Here is a 24,358-nt window from a genome sequence, read left to right as displayed (position 1 = left end):
GTGTGCGTCGTCTCTGTGGGAAAGAGAAGACACCAGACAACTAAAGGTTTGTCTCTTTATAAAACTCAAATAAGTAGTTTGCATAAATGTACACAAGCTTTGGTCTGAGCCCCAGCATCACTGATGTCAACCAGATCCACAAAAGGACCGGTGATGTACAATAAGTGGTCAGTTCACATGACCAAAGATACTCCGGCAAGCCAAACAGACTTGCGTACGGGCCAAGATCTGAGTTCTTGGAAATGAACCGCAGCAGCGAGACCAAAGTTCATGAACAAACTGTAAAACATCTGTTAACATCACTCCTTAAAATGAAAAATAGTTTTTAGAAGTAACCTTGAACTCCATTTAGAAAACGGCTGAATACTTAAAAGATCTGCGAAACCTCTTGGTAATGACAAAGGTCAGTGCATGGAACAAAACTGTTGTTTAGACGTAGTATATGACAATACAATATAACTGGATGTAACAACAATATAAACATGTTTGACTATTAGGTCCTTGTACAGTATATTATGGCTCAACTTCCATTCCTTAAGAACTTTTCTCTGAAACTACAGTCACTGTCAATGGCTCTGAAACATGGCTGTGCATGTGAATGAATTTAGCTTTAGCTAAGTCCCCAGTCTGTCAACAGCACAGAACAGTGTAATACAATGTCTCCATTAGCTTACTTTATCATTAGACATGCCTGAATGTAGAAACAAGTCTGTGCACATTCATAAAATTGGAGTAACAGGTAGAATTTATGGATTTGTTTTACTAGTTAAACTAGTCTTCCCAAAAGCCTGCTTCCTGTCAGGCTGTGACTCGTCTGACCACCAGATGGAGCACCTCTTCATAAATATTGTGACAAGGTTTTTTTTAAACTGTAACTCAGTGCTGACAATATGTTGCATTCATTAATCCCTCTGTTAAGTCTCATGCTTCCACCTTGATGCATGCATGTATATATACATGAAACAGTACATTATTGCTGTGAAATCAAGTGTCAGACAAACAGATTTAACACTGAACCCATTCCTTTGATATCAACAGCATCAATTTACAACATTAAAAAAAAGCAGCGAAATACCCACAGAGTACGAACTGCTGCCTGCATGGGAGGAAAAAAAGACCTCGCTGAGCTTCAAGGGAATGAAACCAGCTTCAGTATTTACACCGTTGACGTATTGCACCGTGTCATCTGTGTTGCTGGTGGTGACGACTTTGGCGATTCTTTTAAAAAGTTTGCATGCGAGCTGCTTTGGTGCGACCTGGTTTAGTGGTCCGTTGTCAAGTAAAGTTACAGTAAACAAACGGTGTTATCGCAACAGTTTCTCTTTACAGTTTGACACTGTTAGTATGAAGGGCTGAGACTGCCAAATTCAAAAATAAATAATAGAGACGTCAATAGATACATTAATATCTCATTATATGCACCAAAAATAATAGTAATAATAATAGTTTTATTCTCCTTTTGTATTTCATTATTAATTCCCTTATTTTTTCTTTAATGTGTTCATTTTTAAAAGGATTGATTTATGGTCTATGGTTAATTGGACTTGGACTCCCTTTGCATTTTGCCTCCATTTATTAATGTATTTATGTATTTTAATGTTACATTCCTTCATCATGCTAATGTCATTCAAACTGTCATAACCAAAAACATAAATAAAATGAATGAAATACACTAATGAATAAATGGAAAATGAAATGGGAAAGTAAATAAATAGGGTAATTAACACAAGGGCACATAAATACAGGAGCAAATGAAAACAGAAATGTTAAATGTCCCTGCATTTATTTTTAATATGATTTTTGGTGCATCTAATGGCATATTAAGTAATTTTTGTATTTATTTTTGATTTTGGCGGTTTCATTCCTCTGTAGGTGAGATGTGTGAGCCGGCTCACAGTACATGAATGTATAGGCTTTGGGTGCCTCAGCAAAAGATGAGCTTACTCTGCAGCCACAAAAGCCCTTGTGTTAGAGTCGCTGCCCTCAGTGCACTGCGATCAGGTTAAGACACTTTGTTGGAACGAACTATTGATGACGCAAACATGCAGCTGGTATTAAATCACCTTATTTCAGTGTAAAATCTTTCCTTACCATCAAATTGAAAACCAAATCTGGTCTGAAGCACCAATGAGAGCAGGCATGTTTTTGTGCAGCCAACAGTAACTCAGACAGCAGTTTTAAATACAAATTTAACACTTAGAAAAGTTAACTGCCCTTGCGAAAAAGGTGCAAGTATCAGGAATCTGTACATATCAATGAAAAAAGTCCTTTCTCACCCACACACACACACACACCCACACACATAAAACCTGACACACTGAATAGCTACTGGCCTTTCACCTCTTCCGTGGCTAAGAAAACGAATCAAGCATTAACAGAGATTCTGATTCATGTTGGCATTAATCTGTGACACTTGAATGGTGCTTGGAAACTTCAAAATGTCACTGATTTAGGAAGTTGCTGTCCACTTGGAGGCATCCTGCAAAAGTCTGGGCTGGACCGGACCAAGGGCACTCCCACTGCCACCTGTCCTGAGGGCCTGGAGTGGCCTGGGGGAGACCCGGTGTACAATAGTGGTGCTGGGAAAGCAGAATGGTCCCTGGGGCCCCTAGAGAAAGGCTTAGAGTAACCAGGTGAGGTGGCTCTGTGTGTGTCGGAACAGCTGGCAGTACTGCATGGGTAGGGACTGAGTCTGTCAGCAAAACTAGCTGGAGGAGGGGGGATGATGGAGTCCTTCACCCAGCTGTCCTCTCCTTCATAGTCTGGCTCTTGAGGCAAACTGGGGAGAGCGCACAGTGAGGGAGGAACAGGAGAAGGTGAAGGAGGGATGAACACAGGAGGTGGGGGCACAGGGTAGAGAGCAGGGTCATAGTCTCTGCCCGTGGTATGTTGAGGTTCGCCGTGAATGCTGAAAATTTCTTCAGGCGTGGTGGCCAGGAGCCTCTCCAGATAGCGGTCTTCTTCGTCAGCCTCAGAGAGGTTGTCATACTGGGAGGTGTTGGAGGGCCTACGGTCTCCCGCGGACACCGGGACGTAGAGAGACACTGGGAACTTGGTTGGCTTCGGGGGAGGAAGTTTCGGAGAGGAGGAGGAGGATGTGGTGAAAGCACGGGGAGGGGAAGGGTTTTTCTGTGTGAAGTCCAGAGACGTGGGGGGCTTTAGGCATGATTTTGGAGATGGCTTCATTGGAGGGACTGGTTTTGGGAGGTTTTGGTTTTGGGACTGGGAGGCTGCGTGGGGGGAAGGAGAGCGACGCCGGGTCTCCGGGTGGGTCCCCAGGCAGGGTGATCCGCTATCCAAAGGCCTTTGGTTGTTCTCCTCAGATAAAAAGAAAGGTGGAGGTGGCAGCTCTGGAAGGTCCATGATCTCCTCCTCAGTCTGCAGAGTAAGAGCATCCACAGAGGGCTCATAAGGTGGAGGCCAATCCACAGGATTTTCCTGGGTTTCTGGGTGTCCAGGCTGGCTCTCCTGTTGGTTCCTCCCATCTTCAGTCTGGCTAACTGGAATCGATTCCTTCGCATCTCTGTCCAACATGTCCTCGGCACAGATTTTGCCTGCTTTTGGAGGTAATGGAGGTGCCCTACAAGGCCTTAAAGAAGAAGGTGTTCCTTGTGTGTGGACGACAACTGGGTCAGGTGAAGGCAAAGGAGGTGTTCTCGAGTCCTGAGGCTCTGCAGGAGAAGGGGTCCGATGTTGGGTGATGCCATCTGTTTGCTGCTCCTCTGTACTGGGTTGGCTTTGTGGCTGCAGGTTTATTTTAACCTCCAGAGGAGACTCCGGCTGCAGAGGCAGAAGGAGAACTGGTCTCTCTTGACCCAGAGGTTTCTTTGGCAGCTCCTCTGACTTAGCTAAAAAAGGAAATGGAGGATAGGGGATACATCAACGAAGGAAAACAAAATATACTTTAGGATGTATCAGAGGAATGGCTGAATGCAGCTTAGAAAAATAAAAGAACACATCTGCACCTGGAGGAGGTTGGTCCAGCTTTTTACTGCGAAGCTCAGACATAGCAGCCTGTAACTGTTCAACCACCACATCATCAGGCAGGAAAAAAGAAACAGCCAGCTGCTCCTGGAGGAACTCCCTGAGGTCCTCTAACTGGAGCTTCTGCAGGCGCTCTGATTGGACAAACGCAAAACAGACACAAAACAGAGGCAAGTTAACTCATAGCGTACGAGCTCACGCATCAGGTAACCCCTGTGATGTGGCGAGCCGTGAACAGCACTTATATTGTGAAAGACAGTACTCTGATGCTTAAAAACGCAAAGTACAGAACGAGCTCGTCAAAAAAGTTGTTTAGCAAGAATTCAACCAATCTGCTGAGGCAATGCTGCCGCAAGCGTCCAATGAAAAGTCAGCTTTCGATTCTTCTCCACAGCAACCGGCCACTTGCATTATGTAAGCCATCCAGTTAGGAGGCAGCCGAGCGAGAAGCAGCGTGCCGTGTAATCCACACAGCAACGCTCACTGGTAAAGCAACAGCAACCCTGGCTGGGTGAAGATGGTTTGACACATTCAGCTCAGCAATGGGGAAGATGCTGTCAGCCTCATACTCACTCTTGTGTATCTTGAAGGTTGTATAAGCCATGGAGTTTAGCGTCTTCTCTCCCTCCAGTATGTAGATGTCCCATAAACGCAGGGTGAGGGTGAACGGGGTCTGTTATGTAAGACAAGGAGCAGCAGAGTCAGTCTGATTAAATAATAATAAAAGCATTTCATGTGGTTCGATGTACAACAGAATACACTGTGATGTACTGATTAACGGCTGAATTTGAATGCAGCATACGTCTGGGAGTAAATATAGTATAAACAGGGAACATCTGGAGAAGGAGCTTCGTTGCAGGTCATGTTCTTTAGGAAATCCAAATACTCACCCTGTCGATGAAGCACTGCAGAAACCATTTGGTGGTGTAAATCCCCGTTGTCATCTGCTCCTTGTCCTGTGGGGCGAGAATGAATGAGAAATAGTCTCTACGGGAGGTCACTCCTCTTCATAATTTGTTCTTAATAATCAATCTCACTTTCCAAAACAGTTCTGACTGTTCAAATAATGAGAAATGACCCGAATAAAATCAACTGCAGCCTTTCCAAGCAATTAATTAGCACTGTATCTTTTTCATGGACAGACAGCTTTAGCTGCAAATATGTACTTTAATTTACCAGGTGTTTCTTCAGCTTTGGCAGCATTTTGGAGAGGATGAGCTCATGGTGGGCCTGGAAACGCTGCAGCTTGGGAAATCCCGGGATGAAGAACCCTAGACCGGTGAAAAAATAAATCAGAAGGCCATGAAGGGTCTGTGGTAATGGTAGAGACATAATATTTACAAATGAAAAGGACCTGATGAAAGGACACTGAGAAAACATGACAAAATCTGTGATGTCCTTCCATCATTTGGAAAAATGTAGAGACTTTGTTTTCACTAAAATTAAGCTTTGGTTTTAAGTTTTATCAAATTCTTTAGATCGTCCCTGTGGGGCCAAGATTGTAGCAATAATATTAACGAATGTGTATAAAGAGTTTAATTCAATTCAACTGAAAGTTGTACTGTACACATCTTATGCACATTGACAGATTCATGTAGATTCACAAGTCTGAGTCATCAAGGGCGGATTGAGTTACAGTTTGATGACTCTCACATATTTGTATATAACATTTCAATCTGTGGTATTTGAGATGTTTAAACATTAATCAGGTCCGTCTTCATTTCTGTCCTCCGTCTCTCACCGTGCATGGCATGCTTGCTGTTGGTGAGAAGCTGGGACAGAGCCCAGAAGGCATCTTCCTCGTTCAGGTACATGAGCAAAATGGCAGCGATTTGACTCATCCCCTGGCAGTAGCTCACCTCCTGGGGGAACACATGCGAAGAGACAGGTTCAATTAAACAGAATGGGCAAATGAGAGGAATTATTCATAATTTAATAGAGAACACACACAGAAGGAGGGAGGGGAGAGAGCACCTGAATGTCTGATGTGGTCTGGAGGCAGACTGTGGATATGTGCGGTTACACTGCACACGAGGAGCTGCAGACCGTCTGTACACTCAGCTACGTTATTATAAACACTTTAACCAAAGGTTGTTCAAATATTTACTGTAGCCCAACATAGATTCTCAGTAATGTCATGTCTTTTACTTGAATTAACTCCAATGTGACTCCACGATGATTCAACGATTTACACTTAACACATCGCCCTTGGCAAGCACGAATACACAAAACCTGACAGACACTTGGTATTTGTCCATATTAAGGCCGATTGATGGCACGGCCAGAAATGGGACACTCCACAGTATCCTTTCAAGGAAATACAGTAAATATAATCAGGGTTACACTGGAGGTTAAAACACACATTCTCCACATTCTTCTCTACCATCACATAGGCAAGAGGACAAACACAGTACTCCCCCCTCTTTGCTCTCTCTCTCACTCTCTCCTACTGACCCAGTTTCTACTGAGCAGTGTGTGAGGAGAGGGGAAAAAGGAAAAAGGGAACAGCACATGCCCATTTCCTCTGGCTCCAACACCTCCGAGCCCAATCAGAAAAACAGACTTGGACCATGTTTGCGTGTGGCAGGATGTAATGTACTGTACTACCGAGTCTTTGGATGGTGATATTTTTGTCCCAAGCAGACGGTAGGGATAAAGAATTAAAGGAACAGTTCATCCAAAAATGAAAATTCAGTCAATATCCACTTAACCTGGCTCCATATAGCTCGTCTGCCCAGAGACCCCAAACAACGTAGCCACTAAGCTAAAAGCGCCCCCTGGTTTGAAGTGCTCAAGCTCAAATTCACATATATGCGCTGCTGTTTTTCTGTTCTTCTGCCATGCATCGTGGTAATCCTTTTGTGAAAAGTGTTCATCACACACATGGCCTGCACGGAGGAGCTGAGATCCAGACGAAGCGTGATTAGCCACAGCTGTAGTCTTTCTGGGTCACGTAGTGGTAATCTGTGAAAAGTCACTGATCTGTCCCGCGATGAAGAACGCACATAAAAGAATGAGCGCAAACCATTTTTGTATTATTATTTTGATAGAAAAGCTTACAGATGCCAGGAAATGGGCGAGAGAGTGAAGCAAAGGCCAAATTTTTTTATTTGGATGAACTTATCCTTTAATATATACTGACCAATCTACATGCATATTGAGCTGCATTAATTTCTACTTGGTTGTTTCACCCGACAAACTCTGGCTAATGGTGGAGAAGCTACAGAGGAACTTAAAGGCACCCAGCCATCATCATGTGTGACATCAGCATCCACAACTGCATTTCAAACACATTATAATCAAGAAAAAACTAATTACAATTTAATGTTGTTGATTAAAATAAAAGGATGGAGCTGCTTGGCTTGGCTGTGATGAGAAATGAAACACGTACTTGAGGTGGACTGTTTCCTTGTCCGATAATCAACCCAAAGCGTCAGAGAGGAACTTCTTCAAATGGTGTGAGCGTTGACTATAATGTGGGTTCACTGGTGGTCTGACTGTTACAATGTGCTGCTGTGCATTCAGTCAGAGCCACACTCATAAATAAAAGATCTCACCCAAGGCTCTAAACAACGCTGAGGCCGGACGGGTTTAAAGTGCTCGGCCTGTTCTTTGCTGCGTGCAACCGAACGCACTCAAAGGACTTGCAGCTGTTGCGCCACTGATGTTCTGCACAAGACTCCTCCACATTATGTAACTCATACATCTATACTCACACACAAACAAACTCACCGTGTTGTAGACGGAGTACGCCGCTAGTACGTGAAACAGTGCCTGCTGCCTAGAGAGGGAACAGAGAAACCGCCGGTTAAAACAAGGATGTGGTTCCTTAGCAACAACCAAGCAACCTGAGACAGAGTTTATTAAATGAAAATCCCCCAAGACCACATGAGAAATGATTACCCCACCATCTCATCCTTAAATTAAGTCCATCAATCAGCAGACAGACTCATAACAGCAGCACATATTTCTGGGGGAGGCTGACAAACCCTGGCTGCATCATGTCATCCTGGGAGTGTGTGTGTGTGTGGATAGTCAATAAGGTAAAACCTAAAAGATCCGACATTTTTATCACATCATTTCTTCCAAAGCATGCAGCTTTTATCCAGTTTCTATGACCGCAGGCCTGTGCGCTGCATGGCTGATTACATCTGGAGTCTCAACAGTTTCAGACAGTGAAGGCAGCTATTGTGTGCGTCTGTGTGGAAATGTGTATGCGAGCGCAGCCGGGGCATTAACAAATACAACGCAGACTAGAGAGGATGTCTCCCCTCCAGGCCTCTATAGTAAATACACGTCTTATAGACAGTGACAGAGACAGGAAAGGAACTCTAAATAGCTGTCAGTGCTGCGGTGTGACTGGGACAGCTGTTGACTTGCAGGGAAGGAGTGGGCAGCCGAGCAGGATGGAACGGTGTTTTGGTCTGTTTGGACTCAGTGGCTTTGAATTGAAGGGGGGAAGTGCGATACAAAGAGCAAGAGGCGAGCACTCAGTCACTCTCTCGGAGAGTTTTAGACAAGGATGAACCGGCGGCTTTCAGATTTTAAACTCTGTCCCACTATCATGTTCTGAAGCGCTATGTTTCATCTCTGTCGTGTGTTTCGTTATGTATAAGCATTGTACCGATGTGTCGTCTCGGATGTACACTTGATGTCGGTGCACATTTCTGTATGAATGCCATTTCCTGTGGGGCTTTGTGCACTGACAGGAAGGCTAATAAAACACAGGGGGAGGAAACCACCGTTTTGGTTGTGTGTGTGTGTGTGTGTGTGTGTGTGTGTATGTGTCTGTGTTTGTGAGTGAGTGTGGGGCTGCCTTAAGGTTTAAGTGAGAGGTCACACCCTGTAAAGGATTTAGCAAGGGCATACCTAAGTGTGTGAGGTGACAAAGAAAACAAAAACAAGAACTTTGGAGACATCCGTATGACAGAAAAGTGGTTGAAGGCATTTGTTATGGAAGCTACTTAAACTGTGTGATTTATTTTACAGGCTCAGGGTCAGAAGAGTATTCATGATACATCACCAGTGTGTTTACTTTGATAAACATGCAGAACAGGTACACATTACTCAAAGTTTTTAATGCGAGAGCTTAAAGGAAGGAAGGAGGAGTCATCACACTGCATGAGTAATATTTGTAGATGGTAAAGTTTTCCACTGAAAACTCACTTGACTCCAAAGCGGTCCATGAACATGATGTGGTTCCTGAAGGTTCTGTTGACGTCCAAGTCTATCTGTTTGATCTCCGTGGAGAAGCTACGAGCCTGCTGCTTCATTTTCTGGAGAACAGAAAAAAGACAGATGTGTTAGAAACACTAGGGGACTGTCAGAATCGACCCTTTCACAATCTCCACATGTTTGAGGAATTCCTACCTCATATTTTCCCTTGTTATCTTGTTTGACTTTCTCTATGTCCAGAAGCAGGGCCCAGGCCTGGCCTCTCAGCTGCAGAGGGATGCCTTTATAGACACGCTTCACCAACTGAAACAAGTGTGACGGAGACATATGATCAGACATGAATAGGGACCCTCTAAACATAAAGAGACAGTCTTCAACCAGAGGGGGAAGAAGCAGAGGGTCATGTATAAATGCTGCTTTATAGGATGTGGCCTTGTTGACTCTCTTGAAAGACAAGGACTCATCGCATGCACTTAAGTTCTTGCTATAACTGTCTAGACGGGAGAGATGGGAGGGATAAGGAAACAAACTGTGGTTAAAAGGGGAATGGAAAACACATTATTAACAAAGGAGGAAATAATATATCACATAGTTGAGTAGAGAAAAAGGGAAGCGATGGCTAAATCGAGACAGCATGCTGTTGTGTCGGAGCACTTCCCTACTGAGTTACACACCTTTTCACTGTTCTTGTACTTGTCCCAGTTCTTCACCATCTTCAGCCATTTCTCCACCCGCTCTATCTCCTGCTGCTTTTGCTGAGAAGGGGAAGAACATACGTGTAAGTCCTCTGGGGAAATACATGACATGCAAGGTCAAATCTGAAATCACTACAAGTTCATACCTTCTCTTCAAGCGCACTGGGTGTTGGCAGTTCCTCCTCACTGAAGCAGAAAATGAAGAAACACACAACATGTTATTGAATAACGCACACTGAGAGGATTATCTAATATGTCTAGCACTAATATAAGACATCAGCAATCAATGCAATAAAGAAGAAAGAGGAAAAGGAAGAAGAGGAAGATTAAAAAGTCACCTAGAATTCACTACAAGGAAGCTGTCAGAGCTTTAAGTCGGGTAACTTACTGCAGGAAGCCGAAGCGGTCGGTGACCTTATAGATGCTGTAGTCGGCATCCTCCCACGGGTCAATGCTGACACCCTCCTGCCTGCCCTGAAACACACACACACCACAACACCCTATAAGAAAATACTGTATGCAAAATAAGGTGTTAAAATGACACACCGAAATTTCCTATGCTTTTTTCCTCCCTTTCACATGTTGTTCTCTCGTTCTTCTGTTCCTAATGGCTCACTTGAAAGTGTTTGAACCTGAGATTGGGAACTCCACGTGCAGCACTCAGCGGCTGTGTCATTAATTGATCCTTCCTTGTAATCCCACGTTCACTGGCTGTTGAGCACAAATCTATTCAGAGTTCACACACTGATTGCAGGCACCACTCAGGGCCTCTCTATACAAGACAGACCATCAACTCCCCGGTGCAGATGTGTTAGATACACCTTGACGGCCTTTCTTGGCAGACATATTATGTTTCAAAGGCTCATAATTTCACATCTTAGGTTAACATTTAGTGATCTGTAGCACACCAAGCAGGGGCTGAAAGCTGGTCAGTGCAGGGAAAGGCTCCGATGTCTAGGTTCCTCCAGCTGAATCATGACAGTCTCTTGATTTTTAAGCTACAAAATCTTAATGCCGTATTCATGGCTCCCATCATGATCCGAAGTATTGTCAGGTTCAGTAGGTGATGGTGCACACAGTTACCTTGTCATATTTAGTGATGATCTCAGCGCGTTCCTCTGCTATCAATGCCTCTATGTCCTTCTTCATGTCCAAATCTGGAAGGAAGCAGACAAAAATGTTAATACTAATCATCAGAACTGGCATAAACCACATGTGAACAAATGTATTCTGATGCTGTGTGTACCATACTGTGGGTCTACAATCTTTGCATGAAGCATGCTGGAGGCTATAAGGAGCCATAGTGTGAAGACGCAAACCACAAGGCCGTTAGCAACTTCCTGTAACTGTGTCCAGAGCTTCAGCGTACAAAACACTCAGCTCCATTAGAGTTCACACGTACTCTATGTGAAGTTATGATTAATATTACAGTGGAAGTTACTCGGTTATTTTAAGAAATAAAAGTCAAAACATTCCAGGGTGTACTGTGTGTTACTGGGTACTGTATACAGCCATCTCCTGTAAAAGGATACCTGCCTTGCGTCACAACAAATGACAAAACAATTGAGAAAAGATGATTTTTAAAATGATAAATATATAATTTATATATTTAAGATATGAATAAATATTACGGGCTGTTTAAAAAAATATCCATCTGCTCCTCACCTTCCAAATTCATATTTATCAATCCATCCAATTCAGTTGTCTGATAAGAGCAGCTCAGGTCAGACTGTGAGAGGATCAGAACCGTTAGACTGGACCTCTTAACCTCTCAAAATACCAAATAATCTGTGCAGCGAAACGATTCCAAGGAAGCTTTCCCTCCATGATTTTGGAGGGCATAAATATTGTGTAAAGCACCCCGATAATCTTCCGTTGAGCCTCTAGACCTAGACAGATCAGGTTCTGATCAGTGAGAGCACAACCCAGACTGCAAAAAAGTTGGACCGCTCAAAAATAATTCAAGTTGATGAGGTAAAACATTTAATATACGGTCTTTGTATTGTTTTCAACTGAATTAATTTTAAAGCATGAGCAAATTTATAATCACATCCTGTTTACTTATGTTTAAGACAGCGTTGAGTAGAGTAGGCCAGTAGGTCATGAATGACATGTATGAAGTGTGACACAGAGTGACGGTCATGGGACTCTCTATTGTGTGTGTGTGAGTGTGTGTGTGTGTGTGTGTGTGTGTGTGTGTGTGTGTGTGTGTGTACATGTATGTATCAATCTGCCGCATTGGTGCAAGCGAAGCAAGAAAGTGACGGACGGGCCTGAGCCCATGAGGAAAGATAACTGGGCCAGAACTCTGCTGCTCCTGACCCAGGTCTGCCCCTCTAAGCCTCCCTTCTTGAGCTGATGTGTTTTGGCAATGGGCTCAGCTGTGAAGCAGTTGTCAGGGCTGAATAATCGCCCGAGAGAGAACAGCCTCACCACTCGTTTGCCAGGTCGGCATCTCAGCGTGACGTTTGGATATGAAGAATATGCCAGTTATGCCTAGCTGGCACAGTGGATGATAGGAGGTAAATAGAAACAGATACTAAATCCGGGCCTGTCGCCACACCCTTTGAAAGTATTGTAGGCGTTAAAGCGTCAGGGTTAAGGACCTGCCACTACCTGGTATTTACTTTCAGAAACAAGTTTTGACAGCTTGGCCTTTGTTGTGCCGTGCCCTTAAATGCTGTAATGGGACAGATGGCCACACAAAGAAAATTAAAATGAAAGTCTTTGAATAGACAGAGCTCTAACTGGTTTAGGTTTGTGGGCTGAGCTACAGCATTTAAAACAACATGATCTCTAGTCGAGCCTATTGCAATAAATGCCGTGCACTGAGGAATATCTTAACTGACACTTGACAGCATGTAGAGCCAGCTGAGCCCTCAGGCGACATGTATGTCTGGCATGCCTCGCAGCAACAGGTGTGAAAGCACCTGCTACCTCGCACAAAAGGCCCTTTAACTTTTCCCTAGAGACCCTCGTGCCATGTGCTGACTAGGCCAAGTTTCTCCCGAACCCATGTGACGTTTCCCTGACATTACTTACACCTTGATGCCAGAGCAGTGGGCACACTGACAGAGAAAGTCGAAGGCTACTTCATTCAGCTCCACATTGAGTTAAACTTATCCAGTTATCCTAGTTATCCACTTAGGATGAAAAACTATAAGTTGAAAGAAGACCTTCTGACAAAAAGAAGAAATCAGACAGGAGTCAAACCCATTCCTCCTCACCTACAAATCAAACTTAATACTAAGGATGTTAAAATTAACCACATATACCCAACGTCCAAATCACCAGCATCCAGTCTTCTCCATCAAAACAACAGCTGAGTCTCTCTTCCAACAGGTGGTCAGTGAAACCAGACCACTGAACAAATGGACTCTGCTGATCTCTTCCTTTTCCCTTTCACATTTTCCCTGTTCTCGTCCATCTCAGGTCAAACTATTTCAGGTTTTTCGAGGCATCAGCTTATTTTTCAGGACAGCTGAGTAAGCTGTCTGCGGGGTGGTACCACTAACACAGCTCTAACCTTGCCTCCTATGTGTCATATGATCAGCGAAAAAAAATCCTGCAATAACACTTTAAAAGCAGGCTACATTTAAAAGGGTGCGGCGTAAAGGCTTAAAGAGAAATGTACGTAAAGCTCAGATTGGTAGTAATCTGTATGTTTTATAGCACAGTAACATGTGACTGTGGGCAGATAAAAGTACTTTTTAAATGTCATCATCTAAAACCGTAACTCCTTCTGAGGAAGGAGAAGTAGAAGGTGATGTATCAACAGATAATCACATCACAATGTAGTGAAATATACTTAAAACATTAAACATGTATTCATAAACCAAACACCGCACATTAATACACATCTGCTTATAACTACATTAGTGTGATAAACCAATTATTACATGTTTATACAATGCTTATAAAGGCAAATTAGTGGGATGTAACGTAAACCCTGAGACTAATGTAAAAGTAAAGTAAAACCAATAAAAAGGTCTGTGCTTATACTAAAGATAATCATGAAATAACCTCTCATTTTCTTTTTCTGGTTGCAGTTCCTGTATCATATATGAATAACAAAAAGCCAAGACAAGATCTGGCCACACATGTTGCGCAAGAGCTGTAAGAAATAGTCTAAGTAAAACATGTTCATACACAGGAGCGGCCTTGAAGTCGGTCTGACTGTCCTGGAATTAGATGTTTTTCATTCAAGCGGCATGTGGGGGAGTGTGAGCTGTTTTTTAAAATCACTGTCTACTGGGTACATTGGTGTAAAAGGTCTGTTATGCTTCATCTTTAGGTCCCTGCTGCTTACTTCCTGTGTTGAGTCTCCAGGCCGCTGATAGTATTGTGTTGTGGGTCAGGAAGAAAAGGAAACCGCCACTCCTTCAACAACAGGTTCAATGAGAACTGACAACAGCTCTCCGACCAAGGAAAACCCTTCTACTGACAAAGCCTCAAATTATCCAGACTTGGTGTTTGTAGTCAGCAGGAAAGACATGAGTAATGCCACAAGGTGGTCGGCTCACATTAACACTGCCAGTATTTTGGTTGTTAGTCACCCACAGACGCCCTTCTGACTACGTCAAAAACATGACATGTTGCTGTTGGTTCAAAGACATTTACTTGGAACAGCTCTCTTCAACCAGTGATTAGAAAAAGTGGTTGGTTAGTTGTGGTGGGGATCAGGGTGTCAAACAGATGGAAGCTGGTGGTAAAAAGTGAGTAAGCGACAGACAAGGTTAGAGAGTGGCACAACACCTGAAGGAGCTGGGAGTGAACTGTGGAAACACAATGACCGGTATTCATATATTTTACAGTGGGCAGAGTGAGGTAGAGGTCGTGAGAAACTGGTAGGTGAGGATATGCAAAGTAGCGGTAGGTGGAGCAGATTTACAGACAGCAAAAGACACTGAATATGCAGTGAGGAAAAAAATTCCTGTGAAGCTGAATTGTGATAACCTGGTTGTTTGCAGGGTACAAGACTTTGAGCCTGGGGCCTGGGTGACATCATTTCCTGTTATGACATAGAGCTAAAACTGGCTTGCGTATATAAGTTCTGTGCAATGTTGTAACCACAAAGAGCTTGCAAAGCACACTGAATCACATCATGCTCATGACACGGTTAGACAGTCAAAACGTCCTTTAACTGTTATGTCTCTCCGGCTGTGTTCAGCTCAGGTATGACAGACATATCCTGAGGCGTCATGGAATAAGTCATAAATAATCCGAAATTAATGAGGCAGACTTTGTTATGACAAGTCATACTTCCACTGTAAACATGATTCTGCCATTGAAGCCATGATTCACTGATTTCTGTCTCAGAGCTTTATATACCAGCTTAGCCCTTTTCTAATTAAAATAGAAAAAATAAGAACTAAAACTCAATTAAAGCTGTCTACCCAAAAAATGTAAACTGATGACATTAAATTTAAATGAGATTGTTTTGCTGGCATTTAATATACATATTTATATTAACTTTCTTACCATATTAACCGAGTTGACAAACCACAAGTCCTCCTTCATACACTTCTACTTTTCCCTGATCCAAAATCATCTCTCTTTTGGCATACAATCAATCCTAATCTGAGTAGCAGTCAGATTTAAGGCAGGAGATTATGCAGTCAGAGCAAAGTCAGAAGGAAAGCTTGAGATTAGAAGGAGTTTGGCAGTTGTCATCTTGCTGTAGGGGCCTGGAAACTGAGTGCAGTGAGCTACACTGGACTGATACGGGGTGTGTATGTACAGTATCTGTGCATCAGTAGGCAAACATCCTGAACTGAAACCTTCCAGTGAAACTACATCAGGGTGTGGATATCTTAAATCAACAGAGCTAAGACACAAACAGCTGAAGTTACTGTGTAGGTGCTGCTTCATCCTGACAGATGTTGCATTGACAGATTCTATAAAATTTTCTGATCAAAATTTTCATAGCTGGTACCCCCTCCCCAAATTTCTGTGGATTGCGTGACAGAGGAAAATGTGACAGATGCTTCATTCTCTTTAGTGCCGAATGATTAGTCAGTGCTGTGTGGTCAGCCAAAAGATGCTCTCAGGCTCTGAGATCAGACAAGTCTGGGCCATGTGCTCATTTAACCTGGTTAACCTCACAGAGCATACTCCCATACCGTGCCTCTCCTATCATCCATCTGTGTCATTTATTATTGACATGTATTACGAACCATCATCTGTCCTGCGCATATTTAGATTACCTTACCCTTGGGTTTGAATTTACCACCCACCACTTACCAAAGACACAAAATACCATTTTATTTTGATGATTCATAAATGGATCAACCAACCAGGGGAAAACCTTATCACATGTCTGTCACTGGTGTGGTTGAATCTCTTCCTGCCTGTCTCCAGTGTACATCCCATGACATGTGTGCTGCTGAATGTGACTGCACAGTGTTATGGTGTGTGACACCTCTGAAAGATATCATAACGAAAATTTAATTAACTACTTTAGCAACTGTTGTGGTTTTGTTGTGATCGTTTGACAAGGAGATCCATGTTATGTGAACAAGTAAAAGGTCATCATTTCAGTAATTACTGCAGTCGATACTAATACAATTCACAGTAATGTACTTCAAAGGATGTCTCGTAATGTACTCTATGTCATTATCCCTAAGTGTTGACATTATGCTAAACGTTGTAGGCTCGTGGTGATTGTGGAGAACGAGCGTATCATTCCAGGACAGAAAAGGAAGGAGGCTAACAAGCGACCACATGGCTCTAATTTCCACATGAAGACGTCTGAAGTCCCAGATGGCTTCAGAGCTCCAGTTTTTAATGGGTGTCAGACACATAGCATCTGCATGTAAGCATGCATGAGACCAAAAGAAGCAGAAAAAAGAGAGAAGGAAATTAGATCATTCTCAGAGGTTGTCCATTTCAAGAGCGGCAAGGTAGCTGTGAGAAATTCATCTGAAATCTTTTCCTTGAGAAACAGATTTCTTGGTCACTGTAAAGAAGGTGAGGAAGCTTCAGTGTTGATGATAAAGTAGTCCCTGTTCCCAGATCACATATTCTTACAACAGACTGCAGTTCAACTCTAAATAGATCTTTTGTTAATTTCCTCTCAACACAACGCTGGTTTGGCAGTTGAAAACAAAGTCGTGGTTTACAAAAGAAGCCCCCTCAGCGACCAAGAATATCACAGAGTCGCCCCAGAGGAAATCAAAGCAGGCTGGTATGAGATGTTCAACAGTCGTCTCTTTCTATGAAGGAAGGTATGGCGTCCAGATGAAACTTCAGAGATACATTAAAGCTGCTCAGACTGGATAACAGTAGGTTTAAGGCGCTAGTGTAAGGCAGACAGTGATTCAGTGTAAATTCATAGTACACAATGGTATAAAAATCACACTGTACTGATGACCAATCATGTACAAGGATATACTAGAGCTACAATTAGCTGATTAATCGATTTGCAAGAAATTAGTTGCCAACAATTTTGATCATCGGTTACTGGTTTCTGTCATTTCATGCAAAGAGGTCAAACATTTGCAGGCTGCAGCTTCTTAAATGTGAGGATTTGCTGCTTTTCTTTGTCGTTTATGATTGTAAATGAAGAGTCTTTGGGTTTTGGACTGCTGAGTGAAAATGTTTGTTGGTTGCAGCCCTAAGATACTTCAGTACAGTCACCTTCCAGAGAAACAACAAGGACGCAAATGTAAAAATGCAAAAGCCTCATGCTCCCAAACATGTGTTTTGCAGGTGTGATGGTGCATGGACAATGGCCAATTGTTTACCCTTTCCCCAGTGGTTCCTCTCAGGACCTGAACATAGTGGCTATTGACTCACAGCAAAGCATGACAAACAGTGGGCTAACTTAGACGACCACTGAGACCACATAACCTAGGAAATCAACTTAGAACAGCGAGGCGAATGATACCAAATTAGGCCAATGAGAGAATACTGCTGGGCAGCCTTGACGGCCAGCCACAAAGTCTCCTCAACAACAGATTACTTGTCTTTCTTTCTGTCTGAGCCTCTCTTTCCTCCGTCTCCCTCCAATTCTTTTGTACGGCTGCAGTGTTTGTGTTTATGCATAGAAAATAGCAGCGACACAGAGACTGTGTGACCCACGGGCGAAACATCCAGAGCACAGGGACTGGGGAAAAGCACATGGCTCAGAATAGCTTGTTGTCCCCAAGGGGCTTTTCTGTCCTGCTCCACTCTGTATCACCACTGTCACTCTAACTTAACCTTTTTTTTTTTTTTTTTTTCCCCCAAAGCTGAGCACACAGAATGCAGATTCACCAACAGCACTGACCATCTCAAATTACCTGACCTTTTCCCCATCTTAACATAGGAAATAACAAGCTGGAGTCTGAGGAAAGGGGCTCTCTATCACCTCACCCTGCGTCTGACCCAGCCTGGGAACAAGCTCTGGTCCTTTGCTGCTGTCTCACCCTGTTACCTGGGGGGAGGGGGGGTGTCTAAATATAACAATAACCACAGAAAGTTTCAGAAGCTGCAGCAGCAGGCCAGCCAGAGAGGCCTTGTTTCCCAGAGTGGCAGCACTTTTTTCAAGGGGTGGTATGAGGAGGACAGGAATGTCAAGGGAACAGTATTCATAAACACAAAACCACAGGATCCCGCTGAGAAAGCCACATTCTCATAAATGGATCTTCTTCCTAGTAAGGATGGCGTCCTAATGCTAGCAGTGAAGCTGAAGTGGAAAGCTCTCATCTGGAGGTTAAAGTGAAACTCTCGCCAAAAAGCAACCGAGGCTTTATTTATGATTGGGTATGAGTCAAACCTTCACGTACAAGCACACTCATGACCAAAGAGGCACTTTTAAGATTTACCGTAGTTTCGTTTTGGGGCAAGCTCATTTTGAACGGGAGTACATAGGGCATACCACGACGGCATCAAAATGTCTATTTTTAGACCACTAAGAAGGCTCCACACATCATGAAACTTTACTGGTAGCATCACCAGGGTCTCTACTCATGACACGAGCAGTAAGAACATTGTTTGTGTACACAAAGTGTGTGAAAAAGACGGTTTTGAATTACTTACGCTTAGCTACTGGGACTCCGGCGCGCCGCCGCCATTCCAGGCAAAAAGTGTCGATCTCCGAGTGCGGCCATCATGACGGAGAGTAACGGTGGGACGCTCCTCGGGCTTATTTCCAGATGAATTCGCGGATAATTCGTTGTTCTGTCGTTAGTCAAAAGCAACACTGACGTCCATGTTGACAAGGGAGCCACATATTACAGAGCGTCCCACCGTTACTCTCCGTCATGATGGCCGCACTCGGAGATCGACACTTTTTGCCTGGAATGGCGGCGGCGCGCCGGAGTCCCAGTAGCTAAGCGTAAGTAGTTCAAAACCGTCTTTTTCACACACTTTGTGTACACAAACAATGTTCTTACTGCTCGTGTCATGAGTAGAGACCCTGGTGATGCTACCAGTAAAGTTTCATGATGTGTGGAGCCTTCTTAGTGGTCTAAAAATAGACATTTTGATGCCGTCGTGGTATGCCCTATGTACTCCCGTTCAAAATGAGCTTGCCCCAAAACGAAACTACGGTAAATCTTAAAAGTGCCTCTTTGGTCATGAGTGTGCTTGTACGTGAAGGTTTGACTCATACCCAATCATAAATAAAGCCTCGGTTGCTTTTTGGCGAGAGTTTCACTTTAAAGAACGAGAACTATTACATCATAAAAGCTTTGTAAACTCACATTAGAATATGAAGTTGAGCAATCAATAATGCAGGATTTAAAAATGCACAGGGGAAATACACAGCGTTTAGGGAGGATTTTGCAACCACGCACTAACTGTCATGTTATTTTTAAAGTCCATCGGTTATCTAACCATTTTCAATATCCACTGGAAAAACTCCACAGATCTTTCTGCAATACAGACCTCCTTCACTGAGCCAAGATCAGGCCTGGTGATCATTAACTCACAACAACTACCACTGCAACCATTAACTGGTTAGTTGTCAACTATTAAATTAATTACAATTAAACTATAAACAATCATTTGATTTGAGGTCAAAGTTCTCTGATTCCAGCATCTTAAATATAAATGTTTTCGGGTTTCTTTTTCCTCCATGACAGTAAACTGAATATCTTGCAAAATTGTTACTGGAGATCATAATGTCTAAAATTAGGTTTTACACTTTTGATTACTGACTTTGCTGCATCAAGACAGAATTGCGATGTATGCAAGAGTTGACTTATTTCCCCAATGCCTAACCGCACCACAGCACAGCATTGGTTTTTACATGCAAACTGATTAAATAATTTTAAAAGGTCAACACTTAGAGAACATGTTACCCAATGGGTAAGGCTCAACTAGGACCAAAATCCGCTGGTCTAAAGTCAAAAGCTGAGGAGAAATTATGCTATGCTTCAATGATGCACACAGCACTGGCGATTAAGTTATCATAGTTTTCATGTTCGAACGTCAATAAGCACAGAAACAGAGGATTATGGTACATAGGAGGGAAGCAGCTTTACACTGGATGGAAACTGTAATTTCATTGTGCTCAACAACAGAGAGAGGTTAAGTATTCAGAGCAAAAACAAATCTAAGATGGCATCTAAAAAAGACACAAGCTAGAGACAATCATAGAGGGGAAATTCCAAGATCGCCCAATTTAGCCTTTATACAAATGCCAAAAGACAAACAACTATTTGGGCTATTATCCCAGAGAGCCATCACTCATCTCCTCAGCGGTGTAGCTATTTTTAGCCTAAGTGACAATCCACAATCTCAACACAAGTGTGACCTAAATTTCACTAACGACAGAGTGTGGGGATTAGGTTTGGCTAATTTATAGACAAACTCAGCTCAGGCAAGTTTCACACTGGTTTCTGGCAGAGCTTGAATGTTATGGACCAACACATGATGGCGCAGTATAATTATCACTCTGTGTGGCATGTAGGGCTGCCGGCAACCGATGATTATTTTCATTATCAACTACTCTCATTGTATCGATTGTTTAATTGATATTTAGGTGTGAAATTTAAAAACAAAATCACAATTTCGCACCCCAACAATAGCTTGTTTTGTCAGACCAACAGTTTAAACTCAAAGATATTCAAATGCAATTATATTAACAAGGGAAAGGCAGATATCAATTACTTTGAAAAGCTCTAACCATTGTTAAATTATGATTCATTGATTACCAATATTGATCGATTGATGTAAAAGATCGTTAAAAAGGTCAAAGTCCACATCAACAAAAGCTCCTCTCTCCCACAGAAAACAATGCTCCTAAAACGCCTCGTCAATAGTCTCGCCTTTAATTTCGGGACTTTGTGACATCACACTATGTCACCATGTCACACATTTGCATAATTTATGCCTAGCTGCTAGTGCGGCACATAAAAATTGATTAAGCACAGCTGCTTCATCTGTGTTGGCTCAGGCGTGTGTGAGCTGACCAATCAGAGTGGACTGGGTATTAGGGAGGTGAGATGGGGCCTTACTGAGACAGGAGTCAAAACAGAGCGTTTCAGATGGAGGGGAAACAAACAGTGCACAACATCAGTTTTTTCATACTGTCAAGTGGGACAGTATGAGAAAACTGATGTTTTTTGAGCACTAAAACATGTAAACCTATTCTAGTTGTAACCTAAAACCAAATTATGACTGTTATGTCATATATATTTCATAATAGTCAAGAGTTATGAAGAAATTTGGTGTATTAATATCCTAGAAAATGTACTAATAGTGACTATCATCATTGTGGCAGTGTCAATAACTAAGTATTAGTCATGTGTTCAGATCCACATGTTTACATGTTGCGTCTGCGATAGTTTCCTCCCACAGTCCACACCACATGCAGGTTTGTTGCACTGGAAACTTGAAATAGCATGTAGGTGTGACCATGAGTCTGACCGTAGTCCTAGAACAGACTGAGAACATGTCCAGAGAGTGCCTGTGCATAATACCTATAGTGTGTGCTGACACAGGCTATAGGGACCTTGTGACCCTGACCAAAATAAGAAGAGGTATGTACATGAAGGGTAAATTCCATGACATCTGAAAAGACAACACTGAAACTCTGAAAAGACATTTCGTGAGTCACATTGCAGGGCTAAAGCCTCTCTGTCGTCTTTGTGTTGGGCAAAAAGCTTCACTATCTAGTGCGTTTTGTGACAGTGGTGCGTTTGTTGGCCTTTGACATCTATCATAAAGCCGCCATTCAGCGTTACAAAAAGGCTATTGATGCCTCTTCACTGAAATAATATTATCACAACAGAATACAATGCAGATTGATGAGTTATGAGAGAACCATGAATTTGGTGAGAGTGAGGCCTTGAGATTTAGTGACGATAAAGCTATTAATGGCATTAAAAATCGTGTTTTTCTGCATTGAGAGAGTGTCTTTCCTAAGTAGAGCAATCAATGTCTTGATGCCTCAAAGTGAGTGGTGATACAGTAGGGAAAAAAATGAAAAAGACATGAATCATCAACTCTGAAAGACCAAAAAAAAAAAAAAAAAAGGGGGCTAATGCTGCAGACTGAGGCCCATTCACGGGCATAAAAACAAAATAAGGGCTCACATGCTCTGCCTCACACGTGGCTCACATCCTGCTGGCATCAGAGAGGGCAGTCAGATCATTGTTCATGAGCACGTTCAAGTGCCTGAAAGCCTTCGACAAATACAAGTTGTATAAGCACCCATTCAAAGTTAAGTGTTTTCCATTAAGAAAATATACATGTTATGAAAGGAATGTTATGTTAGGAAAATCCTACACATCAGACCACCATTTTTTAACTACCCTAGTTGTAATGTGTATCACGGCAAATCTGACGATAAGTCAACTCATTGGGTTTTGATCTCGTAACTCTTTTTTTTTTTTACCATGTGACAAGTTTCCTGGTTTGATATCAGATTCTCACATGCTACTTGTCACACAAAAGTATAGCATCAGTGCTATCGCCTTTCCGGTGTGGGACTCCTCATCAAAACCACATGCACTGTGTCACACACACTAAAGGCCGAACACAGCAACAACAAAAAATACAAAATGCTCCATGTCTAGAGATTGCTACATAAGTTTGTGGACGTGTGCATGCACAGGTAAGAAAAAACAAATAACTCATTGCCATAAGAAGCTTCTAAGACGGCCTCTGTGGACTGTAAGCTCGAACTACGATTAGATCATGTGCATCCATGAGCACAGAACTGCAAACATGCATGAGCAAACACATTATGTCTCCTACAGCTCCCTTCACATGCCGTCACACATAATGTGGGTCAATTAATGACAATGCATATTCAAAAATGTAAGGATATGTGCACTCGCCACTAGCAGCATGCACATCTGCTACATACACACAAAAAAAAACACAATGAGGAGGGGACAAATGAGAGTAAAACAATGACCACCAGACATCTGGCAGAGGATGAGGGCTAAATCCAGCTGGAGATCTTTCACTCAGACTGTCTGCAACCTCCCCCCACTCCATGTATGAACCAGTGAGACGCCCAGTTAACCTTCCAAAGGGGACCACGCATGGCATGACATGACATACAGACCAGCAACTGGCCTACTTCTGGATGCTGGAGCATCTGTGGTCTGTGTAGTGGGGATGTGAAGGGTAAAAATCATGCTGTGTGTCCATCAAGAAGTAACTAACATCGCATTATGTGGATCAGAAGTATAGTTCCTGATTTTGACTGCTATGTATACATTGATTTAAATGCGGAACTAGATGTCAAGACTGAAACAGATTGAGAATCGTCTTCAATCATCTCTCACCCAGACAGGAAACACACCAGAAAAAACATACTGTACACATCTCACCATCCTAGCCGGAGGTTAACGTGCTCTTTAACTGCTGGAAAGCCCGTGAAGAGTGATGCAAAAATCAAAAACCCCCCGAAGACAAGCGCTCACTCACTGTCCTCACCGCAGGAAGGGCTCGTCTGTCTCTTACAAGAAGTCGAGTGTGTTCCCAGAGGAAGAGCCAGCGCAAATCTTCATTTGTATAAATCACGAGCACAGCAGTGATGTTACCCCACAGACCAACACGCGCGAGTAGCCGTTACATTCAGCGGACCTTTAGCTTCCTTTGGTGGCTCGTGGCGGATTAGGTCAAGTTGTAAAAATAAAACAAAAAGCACAAAGGGAGCTGATAAAGAGATGGCCACCCGCACTGTCGTGTCTCCAGAGCTCACAACTGTAAAGTGAGTGAGGAGTAAACAGTGTAGGACACACGCTAAACGCTCAGTCGTCGTCGCTGCTCACCTTTTCAAACGACTTTCCCCCCCTTCTTCTTCTTCTTCTTCTTCGTCTTCTTCTTCTTCTTCTTCTTCGTCTGCTCTGTACCTACAAGTAGAGACTAAATCCACTATTCTCATTCTCTCCCTCGCTGTCCAGGGGAGCTGTCACCGCACTGAAGGCTCGTCCCCGACTGTCGACGAGCTTCGCTGAAATCGATGCTGGTCAAACGGACTCGCTCACCGCCCCCCTTCCTCCCCTCGACCGACAGCCCAGCTCCACATGCCGCGAGCTGGCTGCTGCTGCAGCTGCTCT

At 43.0% G+C, this 24,358-nt stretch overlaps 1 protein-coding gene across 3 annotated transcripts; it reads right to left on the bottom strand.

The window, feature by feature from the left end:
• Positions 1-41: 41 nt before the first annotated feature.
• On the bottom strand, positions 42-24,352 carry LOC311264284 (uncharacterized protein). 3 transcript variants are annotated; one of them, XM_084365025.1, is made up of 14 exons: positions 24,071-24,352; positions 10,938-11,011; positions 10,243-10,328; positions 10,001-10,040; positions 9,834-9,914; positions 9,355-9,462; positions 9,151-9,260; positions 7,717-7,765; positions 5,726-5,846; positions 5,161-5,255; positions 4,875-4,940; positions 4,558-4,657; positions 3,966-4,118; positions 42-3,848 (listed from the first exon to the last, which is right to left on the bottom strand). In XM_084365025.1, the coding sequence occupies exons 2-14, from the start codon at positions 11,001-11,003 to the stop codon at positions 2,434-2,436; spliced, it is 2,490 nt and encodes an 829-aa protein (XP_084221151.1). In that variant the 5' UTR covers positions 11,004-11,011; positions 24,071-24,352; the 3' UTR covers positions 42-2,433. The 3 variants fall into 3 exon arrangements, with proteins under 3 accessions (XP_084221151.1, XP_084221153.1, XP_084221152.1); XM_084365027.1 differs by lacking the exon at positions 24,071-24,352 and adding an exon at positions 23,724-23,958; XM_084365026.1 differs by lacking the exon at positions 24,071-24,352 and adding an exon at positions 23,627-23,717.
• Positions 24,353-24,358: the final 6 nt, after the last annotated feature.

Source organism: Pagrus pagrus, assembly GCF_965226575.1.
Source record: "Pagrus pagrus genome assembly, chromosome: 10".
Taxonomy (NCBI): Eukaryota; Metazoa; Chordata; class Actinopteri; order Spariformes; family Sparidae; genus Pagrus; species Pagrus pagrus.
The sequence above is the reverse complement of the archived record's forward strand: the minus strand, read 5'-3'. Positions and strand labels throughout refer to the sequence as shown.